The 14,337-nt window shown below is 38.2% G+C and overlaps 1 protein-coding gene across 3 annotated transcripts in view; it reads left to right on the top strand.

Annotated features, from left to right (window-relative positions):
• LOC134538306 (zinc finger FYVE domain-containing protein 26) overlaps positions 1-14,337 on the top strand; it is a 138,562-nt gene that overhangs the window by 118,591 nt on the left and 5,634 nt on the right. For all 3 annotated transcript variants that reach the window (XM_063379502.1, XM_063379503.1, XM_063379501.1), the window contains 4 exons: positions 296-1,094; positions 3,860-4,082; positions 5,777-6,038; positions 8,775-9,024. In XM_063379502.1, coding sequence (XP_063235572.1) covers positions 296-1,094; positions 3,860-4,082; positions 5,777-6,038; positions 8,775-9,024 — 1,534 coding nt within the window. The remainder of the gene's footprint in view (positions 1-295; positions 1,095-3,859; positions 4,083-5,776; positions 6,039-8,774; positions 9,025-14,337) is intronic.

Below are 14,337 nucleotides of genomic sequence, written 5' to 3'. Positions count from 1 at the left end.
GACTGTTCTCTCTCCCTCGTCGTTGTAAATGTCAGTGAACTGGCACTGTACCCAATCTTCACTTGTCTATTTTGAAAGTATTTTAAGACCCGATTTTGACCAAACATTTTATGTATTTTTTTTGCGTGCGATTTTACAAAATTTAGAAATGCAAAATTCCGTTACAAAACTGCCGCAGTCGTCGGTGCTTTTGAAAGCTGCACTTCAAAGCTCCCGCAGGAATTCCTCCCCGACCGCGACGTACGCGCCGGCGGAAGAGGACAAAGAGATGTAGAGTGCGTGGGGCGTGTGGCAGGTCGCTGGCGACGGCTGCGAAGGTCAACTTCTCGCAGCCGAGCAGCGTGGACGAGTGCTGCGGCCTGCTGGACGAGACGGACCTGCTGGCAGTCCTCGTGGAGCACGGCTGCACCCGGCTCCTGCCCCCCGAGGGCCTGGGCAGCCCCGGCGGGCTGCGCAAGGTGCGGGACCGGCTGGTGGAGGAGGAGCTGTGGCTGCCCGCCATCGACGTCTCGACCCGGACCGGCCTGGACCGCGGCGGGGTGTGGGCCGCCTGGGGCAAGGCCTGCCTGCGGGCGGGCCGCTGGGGGCAGGCCCGGGACAAGTTCGCCCGCTGCCTGGGCGGGGCGGGGTCCCGGCCCTCGCGGGACCCGCCCCTGCTCGCCGACGTGCTGGAGATCCTGGAGGCGGGGGCCCACGCCACGGACGATGGGGGCGGCGGGGGCGGGGGCGGCGGCGGGGGAGTTGTGTCCTCCCCCGTGATCCTGCACACCCTGTCCAGTCTGAAGGACGTCGCCCAGGGGAGGTACCCGGACGAGAGTCCCGCCGGCAACGCAGTCGTGATCGGCCCCGGGATGGAGCCGCTCCGCTACGCAGAGTGCCAGTACTACCTCGACGCGTACGGCAGCCACGCCGGGATCCTCAGGTTCTACGTGGGCCACGACGACTTGCGCGCGGCCCTGAGGCACGCCCTGGCGAGCGAGGTCGACCCGGACGTCTTCTACGAGCAGGTCTACCTGGCCTGCTTGCGGCTGGAACAGCTGTCGGAGCTCCACTACGAGCTGACCGCCGTCGACCCTCACCTCGCCAAGTGGAAGGTAAGCTGCACTTGTTGGCTAAGCTTGCTTGTACTATGTTTCAAGCAAAGGTGAGTGACACTTATTCAACATGTGCCGCAATGAACATTCAGTCTTTGACAGCCGAATATTGAGACGTTAGTAACTAATTTACTACATTATTTATCCTGTAATTTTATACAAGTATTTAGCTGTTACTGCAGTACCGTTTTGAAAAAAGTCTACTCCAGCAACTCGATTGATGTGGCAGACTGTAGTTGTACCACATATTTCCTGCTCTACTTGTAGGAGGAATTCAGGAGCATAGCTAGAAATTTATTTTGTGTAAAAGGTAATGTCTATAATATAGGTACTGTTAGGAATGTACATTTCTGACAATGTTTAGTTTATTTTAATGTTTACCAAGGTATTTTTAATAGTAATTTGGTTGTCACACCAACCATAAGATAACTTTCGTTAATATATGTGAAACCCCGTATTTACGTTAACTGTATTTACTTTTTCCCGTTATTTACCTCCTTTGTTTTTGGCCCAATTTATTTTCCATAAGGCGGTATATGTCGTTTTCACGCTTGTTACGTCGGAAAAGTTTCTTCATTCCCGTTATTAACGTCTCGTTTAGTGTTTACAAACATCGAAACATGGCCGCCATAGAAGAAAGATACATCAAAAGCTGCCTATGTGAATGCGTTTGCGTCGTGAACAGTGCAAGTAACCTTGCACTATTTACAATACTTCTATTTACAGGTCCCTTCTAATACGCAGTGATAATTTTTTTATAAATAATTTTTATACTTTGACTTGTGTATAACATCGGCCCAAGTTTTAGATATTGTTTATTTGGGGAAATATGACTGTTATATATGCGTCTAGTCAGTCATAACCCCACTCAAAGAGTCGTTAAATAATTGTATCTGACAGATTTGCAATGTTGTGAAATGATTTTTTTTGCTACATGCGGGAATCGACTTTTATCATCGATTCTCAATTCTCGATTATTTAAGTAGAAACGGTAGGTATCGATGAAATTGGGAATCGGTTTTCCCATCCCTAGTTTTAGTAAGATGTATTAGGTAATCCAACACAAGTTATGCAGTGTCTGTACTGTACCAGTAAAAAATTTATGTGATTAAATTTTTACATTAAGTTGCGTGTTTCGAAGGTCATTATATGTATGTAGGTATATCCCCCCCTCCCCACATGGTACTGGAATGTCTGTTATTGCTATTGGTAGACTACCTATTATAATTTGAGAGTTAGTGTAAGTCCTGTCTTTAAAAACCCACCAGATTTAATTACATAGATTTTTATTTGCATTCAGCAGAATGTTTTTTGTCTAAAGTTGAAATATTTCTACTTAAGGCCAGGATAGCACAATGGACAGAATGTCTTTTGTTAAAATTCTTAATGAAGCTCAATCTTTAAGACTAAGATTAAATAGACAGGTCTTTGCTATTTATAATCAAGATGATTACACCAGGTATGTACACTTGTATGTATGTATGTTAGGTAAATGCCACATCAAAAGTTATTGTATTTCATGGAAGAAAAGTAAGTGGTTTGGTGAAAGGACTTAAATCGAACATTCTATGGTTGTGACACATTGTGTAATCAATAAAGACAAGATTTTATGGTTTTATTTAGTCCAAATTCGTTTTTAAAATAGAGGATATTGATGTAATTGTTTTTAACGTTTAAAAGCTGTTTTGTAATACTTACTCCACCAAGATAAGAGTAAATATTATATGCTGCATTTTTATGGTAAATTAATTTTTAATAAATTTGTTTAAAACAGATACATTTAGAATAAAAAAAAGTTAGAAAGAATGAATGGTTAAAAATTGGTTTTATAACAGATGCACAATGAAACAAATTAATTGTTGTGATCCATGCACTTTGGTACAATATTTTGTCCAGAAATATCATTTCTTGGATTTCAAACATTAAAAGATTAATTATCGGTTAAATGCTATTTAATTCAATGATATACTAATTGTATTTCGGTAACATATGGGGTATACTTGCAATTTGGTATTATGCAGTGTTTTGACATTCTATTTTTGGTTTTATTTTGGTTTTATTGCAAGTCACCATACAGTCGTGTCCCTAGTAATCAAGAACCAAATGAGAAGCTCACTTGAATTTTCCGCGTGGATTATGGTTTTGACCTGGGCTACTGGGCCACATTACTGCACTGCTGATATTTTTAGTTTGCTCTTCGTTCAGAGTTAATCGTGACTGTCAGTTTTCATTTCAGCACTGTTTCTCCTGGTTTTCTAGCGGGTGTATTAGCATTTCGCATTTGGCGCTCCCTTTAAAACTGTCAACGTCCAATGATTACCCTTACGTTTTGCTGTTATTTTAAGTCGTTATTCTATGTCACTTAAAATTTTATTGTCAATGTGCCTGTCTTTTGCCATTGTGTTTTTGTTTTTATTGCTTGTATGTATGTGTTTCTGTTGTAGTCCATGCAAGTGTGTTGTTTAGGCTGCTCACGCTGGTTGTCCAGTTGCGGTAGTGCCTATGTACTTGTCGGGGTGTTCCCTTTCAGGGGGTGCCTGCCTGCTTGGTGCCTATTGGCTGGCAGTGCCTTCGCACTTGCAGCGACTACATTTTTGTCCTTTGGTTGAATTTGTCATGCCCACCGCTAAAGTCCCCAGACTGTTGGTGGGCATGTAACAAAATTAAATAAATAATCTGGAAAATTCATTCATCCGGCGTTGGCTGCGATGCCAAACTCGCCAGATTAAAAAGCGTTCACTGTGTGTGTCTGTGTGTGTGTGCAGGTGTACCTGAAGCATGTGTGCCTTCAACTGGAGAGGCAGAAGCTGTTGAACGTGCTGTACCAGCTGCAGCTGTTCATGAAGGACTACGTGCGGGCCGCCATGACCTGCATCCGCTTCTACCTGGGAGGGGCGAGGAGCTACAGCGACCTCGCGGCCAACCAGGAGTCGCTGCGCGACGCCAAGAAGCACCTCGAGGCGAATCTGGACAGCCGGAACACGACAGGCAAGTGGTGTCAAGGCAGGAAGAAATTTGTGAAAATGGGAAAAATTTGGTTGTTTGAATACCAACGTTTCACACTCTTGTCTAATTGTTATTGTTGCCTGTTCATCTTGTGCTGGTCTTTGTCAAAGTTGGTAAACACCATTCATGTGTGTGCAAAAAAATATTGTAAAGATATTATTAAAGTCCTAAGATACCGAATGACTTAAAATTGTGTGAATATTGTTATCATTTTACTAAATGATAGTAGGATAACGTTTGTGAAAATAAATTGTGAACAAATACATTTATTTTAATTTTGGGCAAAAAAATCTTGATATTTCACTGTAAGGGTTGTCTTCTAATATGGATCGCACCATGGTGCAATGGCGCAGTTAATGATAATTTACACACACTACAGTAAACTCCCTATTATGATCCGCGGTGCGGATTATATCTGACGAGTGTATTGTGTGCAGTATACAGTAAAACGCCACAGGCCTTCTCGGAACTCACACAGTAGGCTGGTATGCATTGCTATATTTGTCTCTGTCGCACTTTGTTTCTAGTCGTACGGAAATGTATTGTATGTTGTTAATTATTCAGTAAAATACTAAAATCTTAGCATTGTTTAAATATTTTGACTGTTAATTGTAACTTTTACTGTACATAATTTTTTTTTTGTTTTTTAAGTTTAAATTAATGTTTCCTTTTTTTGTTTTCCATTTTCGTCTCATTTGCGGATTATCCGCGATTTTCACTATCTGCGGTGGCCCTGCCACTTAATTTTGCAGATAATCGGGAGTGTACTGTACTTGTTTATAGAACTATCAAAAAGGACTTGTTCGTTTGAAATATAAAAAATATGTAATTTAATTTAACACACAATTTTCACCACTCAGTAAATTATCAATCACACAAAAATTACGTACTAAATACTGTTGACTCCCGATTATTCTCACTAATAAAGGAGGGGCCAAGGGCGCGGATAATTCAAAACATCTGTTAACGCAAAATGATTTAGAAAAATATTTACAGTCCCTCGGAGGGGTTTACCCTGTGTACTAACAAACGTAGCTGCTCCAGCAACAAATTCTTGTGATGAGTGCGCAAACTGAGTGCGATTTGTGTCAACTAATATATGTAGTTGGAAACACAATTTGCGTATATTTATCATGTTTGGGCATTATTTTAAAGAATTCTACGTTAAATTTTTTAAGTGTACTATTTGCAACATGAGAACACATGAAATTCTCTCGTTACTGATGTTAGATGTTACACATCTCTGGCAAGTACTGAAAAGACTTGCTCACGTGTTTTTTTTTTCTTCTGGTACGTCGTAACGAGAGTTCAGAGTACTGGAATGAATGTTATCCAGTGGCGTAGTAGCCAGGATTTGTGTATGGGGGGTGTTAAGAAGCATACTTCCCCCCCCCCCCCCCCTGTATTAAAGCGGGGGGCCCGGTTGTCCTCCCCCGGGAAAATTTGGATTTTAAGGTGTAAAATTGTGGTATTTTTGCAGTTTTTGGTACTTAAATTTAAATATTGTAATGGTAAAACTTTTATTAATTTTAATATGAAATTTGTTTAAGTGATGAATAAGAAATTATTTAAAATTTGGTGCTAAGGGGAGGGGGGGGGGGGTTGAACCCCTAAAACCCCCCCCCCCCCCCGGCTACGCCCATGATGTTATCAGCTGTTTTTTTTTGTTACGGCAGCGGACAGCTCGCAGATGGCCATGAGGCTGGAGCCGCGGGAGCTGAATCGCCACATCGGCACCATCGTCCGCCAGCTGGAGGTGACGAAGTTCCTCCGCGACTGCGAGCGGGAGGGCCGGCCCGTGCCGCAGCTGACGGCGCAGGTCTGCAAGGGCGCCCGGGTGCCGACGCTGTTCGGCAACGCCGCGGAAAGGATCCAGCTGGCGGTGCTGGTCATTCTGAGCGCGAGGAATCTCGAGGAAGGTTTCGGGATCGCGTTCAGGTGAGGCGAGCTCGGCGATGCCCAGTTGCTCATCGGAAACTTTTGAGCTGCAAATGCCAATTAACTGACGGGATGTGTTACTGTAAAAAAAAATGGAAGTCTTTGGCCAATCTTTTTGTGAGAAATATAGAATATTTGTATACATAACATAACACTCTGTAGTCTTTTTAAATTTATACTGTTAAAACTGTTGAGATTATCATGATCTACATGTAGTAATGGCAAGTAAATACAATATTATTAGTGATGGGTCGAGACTCGAAAAATCGAGCGAGTCGAGTCGAGCCGGCGAAACTAAACTCGACTCGAAAACCGAGTTGATTAAGATCGTGTCCTCGAGTCTCGTCAAAGTTTAGTTTTTGGCTCGACCATAATGTTGCACATTTTCCAATCGTGAAGGTACTTATCTGAAACCATGGACTTTAAAATAAAATAAAATGTATTATTTAGGCCTACCTAGTGGAAAACCTCTGATCCAACACTGAAAACCTTGAAAATAAGGTCGGAATATTATTTATTTTCGATCGTGTATAACTGCAAACAGTGCATCCCATCATTCAATATGCACTTAATATTTCTAATTCCAACAAAATACCTTTATTTAACTATAACGGAATTAAAAAATGTTCTCTAGATTCAGTCATGAACAAGACCGCAAACATCGTTAATATTTGGGCAGCTTTGGAAGTAAATAATATTTACTACTAAACACTAGATAGCCGCCATTTTAACTCTGGGCCAATGGCCTACGTAAGTCATCTTACAGCCAGGGAATGTTGCCACTTTGACAAATCGATATCAACAATAATTGAAATCTCCAACCAGTTTTCCATGGCCGAACGGAAAATTGAGGCTGTTGATGTTTATGTTTAAACTTGAAAGTAATGTTTGCGTCGCCGGCGTCGTATTAATCATAAACGGTTTAGTATTAGTGGAATGGATATGTTTGTACGGCTTGGGACGTTACAAAGTGACTAACAGAAATCAAGAGCAGAGATTTGGGAATTTTTTGAAAAAATTGATCATCAGACAGCTAGATTCAAGTGCTGCAAAAAAATTTACAACACTCCGTCATCAACAACTTCAAGTCTGATTCGTCACTTGGATGTGCATTTTTACTTAAGTGTCAGTATGAAGATAAAAAAAAAAGACAAAAAATCAAAATGTGTAGTGCAACCTTCAATAATTATATTATATTGAGAAATATTTAACTTATATTTATTTCGCTCATCATTCTGCCACTTGAACCTCGATAAATTTCCATGAGTTTGGCTCGAGTTCAACTCGAAGACAAATTTCTATGAGTTCGACTCGAGCTCGACTCGAAGATAAATTTCTTTGTTTAACTCGAACTCGACTCGATGCTGAAATAGGGTGACTCGACCCATCACTAAATATTATGTATTAAAATAGATGCAAATATGTATGTATTATGAATTGTTTTTGTAGCTATTAATTCATATTCATCATATCACATGACTATAACATATATCGTCATTGCAGATTCAAAACCTTGTGTGTAAATCTTTGGTGATATCATAATATTAAACATACTAAAACAGCACATTTTGCAGCTAACACAAATTGCAACGTAAAAATATCTAATGAATATTTTGTGCACGAAATGCAGCAGGCCCGAATGCAAAAACAAATATATATATATATATATATATATATATATATATATATATATATATATATATATATATATATATATAGCATAAGAGTTGGTATATATATATAGCATAAGAGTTGGTATATATATATAGCATAAGAGTTGGTATATATGTATATATATATATATATATATATATATATATATATATATATATATATAAGTATATATATATATATATATGTACATATATATAAGTATATATATATGTACATATATATAAGTACATATATATATATATGTAAGTTGGTATATATATATATATATATATATATATACCAACTCTTATGCTATATATATAGCGTAAGAGTCGGTTTAAGGCACAGATTTTTCAACCTCGTGAAAAACCCAACCAATTCTGACATTTGCCGCGATATTATTTCAAAACTAACCACGTTGGTTCTTGAGTGTGGATCTGAATCAAAACCAAAAGAATCGAACCTGGAATCAGTATCTGTGTCGGCAGGCCGAACTAGCAATAAACATTTTTTATACCATGATTATAATGGACGTAGTTATGCAAAAAGGAACCAACCCACAATGAAACATATTCTGAGTATTTCAAAGTTAAAAGTTAATTATAAATTGTAATTCTCGTATTGATAGCATAATGTGGGTGGTATAATTTTAATGGTTTAGTATAAATACTGATGTAATAACAGCAACGACGGTACGATCAACCTTGTACTATTTTAATTTATTTTCAAATAAAATATAACAAAATTGTGGGAAGGGTTCCTTTTTGCATAACTACGTCCAATATTATTCTATAGATATAAATAAAAAAAAAAGAACTAACAGTATTTTTGATATTCGTGATGGCCAAGGCATCGCAGCACTTCTTGTGCCAGGCCAAACGAAGAGTCTGCTGTACTTCTGAATCTCTGAGCCCGTCTATAAATTCACTGGTTGCCAGCTGTTGTCGAAATTCTGTTGGTGCATCTGGATAAGCGAGGTACACAAGACGCTCGATGTCAGCCTCGAATTCCTGGAATGTGGTGTGTGATGTCTGCGGCCTTTTTTTGCGGACGGTGAGTGATCCGACTGGTTGGGTCTCGCAGGATAATCCAGGACTACCATTTGAACCCGGAGCGCGTCTACTGTCTGGCCGGGCGGGAGCTGGCGAGCGACGGCCGAACGGGCGGCATCGAGCAGCTGATCGGCTGCGTGTCGGGCTCGGGCCTCCCGGCGCCCGCGGGCTTGTGCGACGAGGTGCTGGCCTCGTGCGTCCGGGTCCTGGCTGAGAGGCCCGGCCTGGATGCGGACGCGCTCGGCCGGCTCGTGAAGCTGATGAAAGATGTGGGGAACAAGGTACGTACAGTGAAACACCGTTTTAACGAACTTCATTAGAGCGAACAATTCATTACTACGAACTATGCCTTTGGTCCCGTCAGACGTCCATATAACATAACGTAAAAAAATTTCACTAGTACGAATTTTCTCGCTCAAAATTTTAAAATATTCTATAAATATTCATTTGAACGAACACTTTTCTGCCCGGCACGGTAAACAATAAACTGATAAAATCGTCGCCATTCACCCACAAACTGCCATCTTATTTATTTTGATACGCACCATAGATGACTGCAATGGACTAGTGTTGAAATTAATGCACAAAACTGGTGTAGCGACTAAAGCGCTGCATTGTGGTGTTCGCTGACATTACTCTTTGTTCTATGCTCGCACGACGTGTTTAACCGATGCGAAGTTCTACATCATAAAGTATTGCTACACACACATCTCTGGTCGTTTCCTTGTTTATTGTTTGAGAAACGTGGCTATACTACGAGTATAACTTATTTTAAATGTGTCGGGTTTATTTGTTTTTATAGTTAAAAATAAAAAAAACCGTACTTCTGAACATGTCTTCTAGGAAACGAAAGGCGATTGATGTGAAACTCGAAATGTTAAAAGCAGTAGATAAAGGAAATAAAAAGACTGATGTGGCTAAAAAGTTCGGTATCCCCAAATCAACATTATCCACAATTCCCACCCAGCGATCCAGTTTGGAAGACATTAAAATGAAAAAATTTTTTCCTAAGTTTTAAATTTTATATTTTTGATTTATTACAGCATTTTTGCAAACAGCTTGTCTTGATTCCAAAGGTAGGCTTACTGTTTTGGCAAACAACTTACCTACGTAGTTTTTCTGTATTGTACATATACATACTACTAGTATGTATGCATGTAGTATGTATGTATCTTGATCCCAAAGTATAGCTGTTAAAGTAATTGATGCTTGTACCGCTCATATTGGTATTAGATTTTCTACTTTGTTTTTTAACAAGATCGAGTTATGTTAAAAACCAGAAAACAGGCAATCATTGTGATTTCGGTATAAAGAACTTCATTATAACAAACTGCCATAATTTTGGTCCCTTCATGTTCTTTATAATGAAGCTCTTACTGTACTTCCCTGCAAAACAGGTGCAAGCATTTTACCGGAGAGACTCTGAACCTAACGCGACCCCAAACTTTTTTGATTGTGAGTTTATGTAAAAGACTTTTATGGTTTGGAAAATCGCAGTTCAAGTAAACAGCACATTTAATAAAATGTTCCATATTTACTAGCCCTTTCATGATGCCACTTTTGTCGGTAGAGTGTTTTACGTGGTCTCTTCTGAAACAACAAGCCGCACATTCATGTTTTACGACTAGATAAAAAGCGGTGGCTGAAGTGCGGTTGTCATCTAGGAGGAGGACAAAGGGAGGGGGGGGGGGGGTCTCTTTCCCAGCAGCCACAGTGAAGAGAAGGAGAAAGAACCCAGTTATGAATTCATTTGCAATGTCTCCTTCGTCCTGCATCTCTCATCCGTCAAGCCTGTGCAGATGTCCATGAATCCCCGGGCTAAAGTGGCATACATGATGCAGTTCAGAGGAAGAGCGTGAAGTTTTTCAACAAAGTGGAAGTTCAGGAGGTAGTAATTATCAGCTGTCTTAAGTGACACATTCAACTAAGCTGTTCCCACCGGTAAGATACAAATTTGCGATTATAATGCGACCCCCACTTTAAGTTTCCACAGTTTTGGTTAAAAATCATAGCATTATATTCAGGAACCGAAAAACACCATATTATTGGTTTTGAAGGTTTTTATGCAACAACAAATTTCTAACGTTTAATATTGAAAAAATTGCTTTTTTTTTAGTTTAGAGATCATTAATCCATTTCCAAAGACATAACACAGTGTCTGTTGACAGTATCATTACAGACAATGTCCTTCCCAGAAATGTACTTTGTTACTGTTAACTTTTAGCAGTCCACTAAAAAAACATGCTTAGCGACAAGGTTATATGGTGAATTATCACGTCAACATAACACATAACACCAAAATGCAAGTTGATACACCATTTAGCACCGAAATTTAACCAAAAACATTAATTCAATTAGCCTTTTGACAAAACTTAAATCAAGTAAAAAAAGTTGTCTTAAATTTTCTATCACTAATGTCTATTATTAGGACAGGGTCATTATGAAAATGAAAGAAGAGAGCACCCTACATTTTTTTTTCTTTAAAATTAATTGTTTTGTTTATTACTTGATTCTTATTTTAAGATTATGTATTAAAAAATTTAGTTATACAGAGTTGTAGTCAATTCTGTTGCTGTTGAACAAATTACTTAAATTTAAAGATTATTTTTATTTTTTAGTTCATGCAACAATTAAAGTGTGTGTGTTTTTATTTTTTTTTCAATTATTGTCATTAATGCATGATTCGACCTTACCTATCCTCTTAAGGGTGTGGTTTTTAAACTGAAACAGGCATGCATGTTCTAATATGAAGTTTTCACTGATGAATATTTTATTTTCATACCAGATAGTAAACAGCTGCCTTGTCGGTTGTCATATGTTAAGCTTTTTTCTTCCCTTTAATTTTGACGTTAGTCTTGTTTACTTATAAACGTTAAAACACTGGCTTGTCTGTTGCTGCATGTTTGACAGAGATGTGGCTAGTTCTAAAGATAATCTGACATTAATCAGTATTCGTATTTGAAGTTGCAAGAGAGACTATTTTTACACACTTTTCACCTTCAGGGGATCAAATGGTTCAGAGTTTGGTTGTACCAGCTAAAGATTAAAAATGGGATTTGCTTCAACAAGCCTATTAATTCTTAGATTTTAAAATTGACTTAATAGATATTTAGCTAAAAAATAATATTTATTATGCTGTGGTAAAATTATTTATGCTGTAAAACCCCAATAACAAAAACCCGAAGGGACCATTATTTGGTCACTGCAATAACAAGGTTTGTAGTTTGTATTAATCAAATTATTACAAAATTTAATCAAAATTTTAAAATTATTTCAAAATCAAATAATTTTTTTTCATTTAATACACAGATATCACTTTAAAAAAAATGCTTCAAAGAAACTTTCACACAATTTTATACAGCACCAAATGTACTTTTTTTTCGATATTGTAAAATACAATTTTCGGATGGCTACACCGGTCACTCAAAAAACATATTTGGTACTGTATTACTTTTAAAGGATTTATGACAGAAGAATAAAGAAAAAATTTAGAAACTACCTACAAAAAGACATACCATCATTTTTAAAAAATATGTAATTTCCAAGCTTCTTTCTACAACCTACACTGAACCAAGGGCGCCCATATGATAATTTGTAGGGGGGGGGGGGGGGGCCAGACTTAGGGGTATGAAGTATTTTTAATATTTTGGAAGACTAACTGCGGCTTGTTACTAGCCATAAAATAGTTCCAATTCTAACCCTGTTAAAATTTTTTGTCCTGTTACTAAAATACTACACCACAGTACTTATTCGCCATAAAAAAAACTTTATTGGCTACTTTATTAATTAATATTAACTATTTTATTAAAACAAATGAATTTTTAGCAACACAAATGCAGGAATACAGTCCTTATATTTTTACAGCGTCTCGGGTACACGAATATCAAGAATATAGTCCTTCAACTAATTGTTCTCTTTACCCCTAAATAAATGTCGCGTACAAATTAAAATAAAATAATTGCAAAGTTTAAAACGTGTTGGTCAAAAGATTTAACTTTGGGAGAGAAACGATTTAAATATTTTATCACAGTCAAAAATTGTTTCACAATTAAATGAATATTACTATGTTTTGATATGAATCATAATTGCTTATCATTTAGAATTAGCACAGATGGATTCAGTAGTCGAGGACTATAAGTTTATTTAGTGATAGTAAAGCGCAGAAAAAATTAGTTTATTATTAAACTAGACAATTTAACCAAACAGTATTTAGAGGTTAAGGAAATGAGTGACACCAAAATCAATGAAAATAATCGAAAATTACTAAATGCTGACACAACTCATATATCAGCTTTCCACAGAAGAGTTTAGTTCGGCGCAATTAGTCCACACAAAACAACTGGACACTATGTCGACGCGTATTTTAAGAATATAAGAAGATCCAAATCGCAGCTTAATTATTTTTTTTCGTGTCGTGTGGTGCGGGCCCCTATTTGTGGTGCGGGCCCATAGGTAGGCTACAGCCTAGATAGCCTGCGCGTAAATACGGCCCTGATAAACCCTTAAATAACATGTTCAGTTCTTAACTTCTGAATTAAGAGCACACTAGAACCTCGATTTTACGGAGCCCGGACTCAACGAAGCCGCGATTTTACGAATACATTTTTCAGGAACCATCTAAATTTCGGAAAATTTGACACCAAAATATATTTAATAAAAAATAAAAAACACAATGAAAACATATAAAAATTTTAATTTTTAATGCACAGCGTATTCATATTTTAATGCTAATACAACAGCAATTTACCGTTAGTGAATATTGTATAAGTTATTGCGGCATCAAACACAAAATCGAAAAGAAAAAATGGACTAGGTACACTTTATTTGTCGCAAAGTTCGAAATTTCTTCGATTGAAAAATTATGTCAAGGCCGTAAAAATATTTATTTTACCGCAAATGAACTATACTCAACATGCCTTACCCATTCCAACATTTCCAGCTCGTGAGCATAGCAACTGAGCTTGAAACCTTGTGAAGCGTGAGAGAAAGAAACGATGTTGAGTAGCTACTTCCTCTCCTTTCCGCTAATCTCCAGCAACCCATGTCATTATCGTGACATGTGTCGCATTAATTACCTTCGCTGCATCGGTTTCCCAGTAAACAACGCTCAAAACTGGTATAAGTGATGCAGCAAGTAGACGTGACGAGCGGATTTTCAACTAAGCTTTTTTTAACTTACTATACAAACAAATAATTCCCTATGGCTATCACAAATTCAAGGGCTTCTCGCACTAAAATGTACTGTGTTTTTAATGAATGTCTGTCGTTACAGAGCAGCTTTTTTATTCACCAAATAAGCCTATGATGCTATGATCACTTTTATGAAACAGTACAGGAATACACTGAACTGTGTGCTTGTTCTCCTCGATTATGTTACTAAAAGTGCGTTCATTAATATTTTTCAAGCCTATCTGTTAAAGATTAACTGATAAATATGATAAGGTGAAGTCTATAAAAATGCAAAGCAGGGAATTCTTCCAGCTCATCAACCCGACCCTGGAAAGTCTCGTCTGTGTTCAGTTGTCTCTGGCAAGGAGTGGACAAGTTTGCAAACTCAAATATAAATTTATTTTAGTAGCACGCGTCTTACGAAA

This window comes from Bacillus rossius, chromosome 13, assembly GCF_032445375.1.
Source record: "Bacillus rossius redtenbacheri isolate Brsri chromosome 13, Brsri_v3, whole genome shotgun sequence".
NCBI lineage: Eukaryota > Metazoa > Arthropoda > Insecta > Phasmatodea > Bacillidae > Bacillus > Bacillus rossius.
The sequence above is the reverse complement of the archived record's forward strand: the minus strand, read 5'-3'. Positions and strand labels throughout refer to the sequence as shown.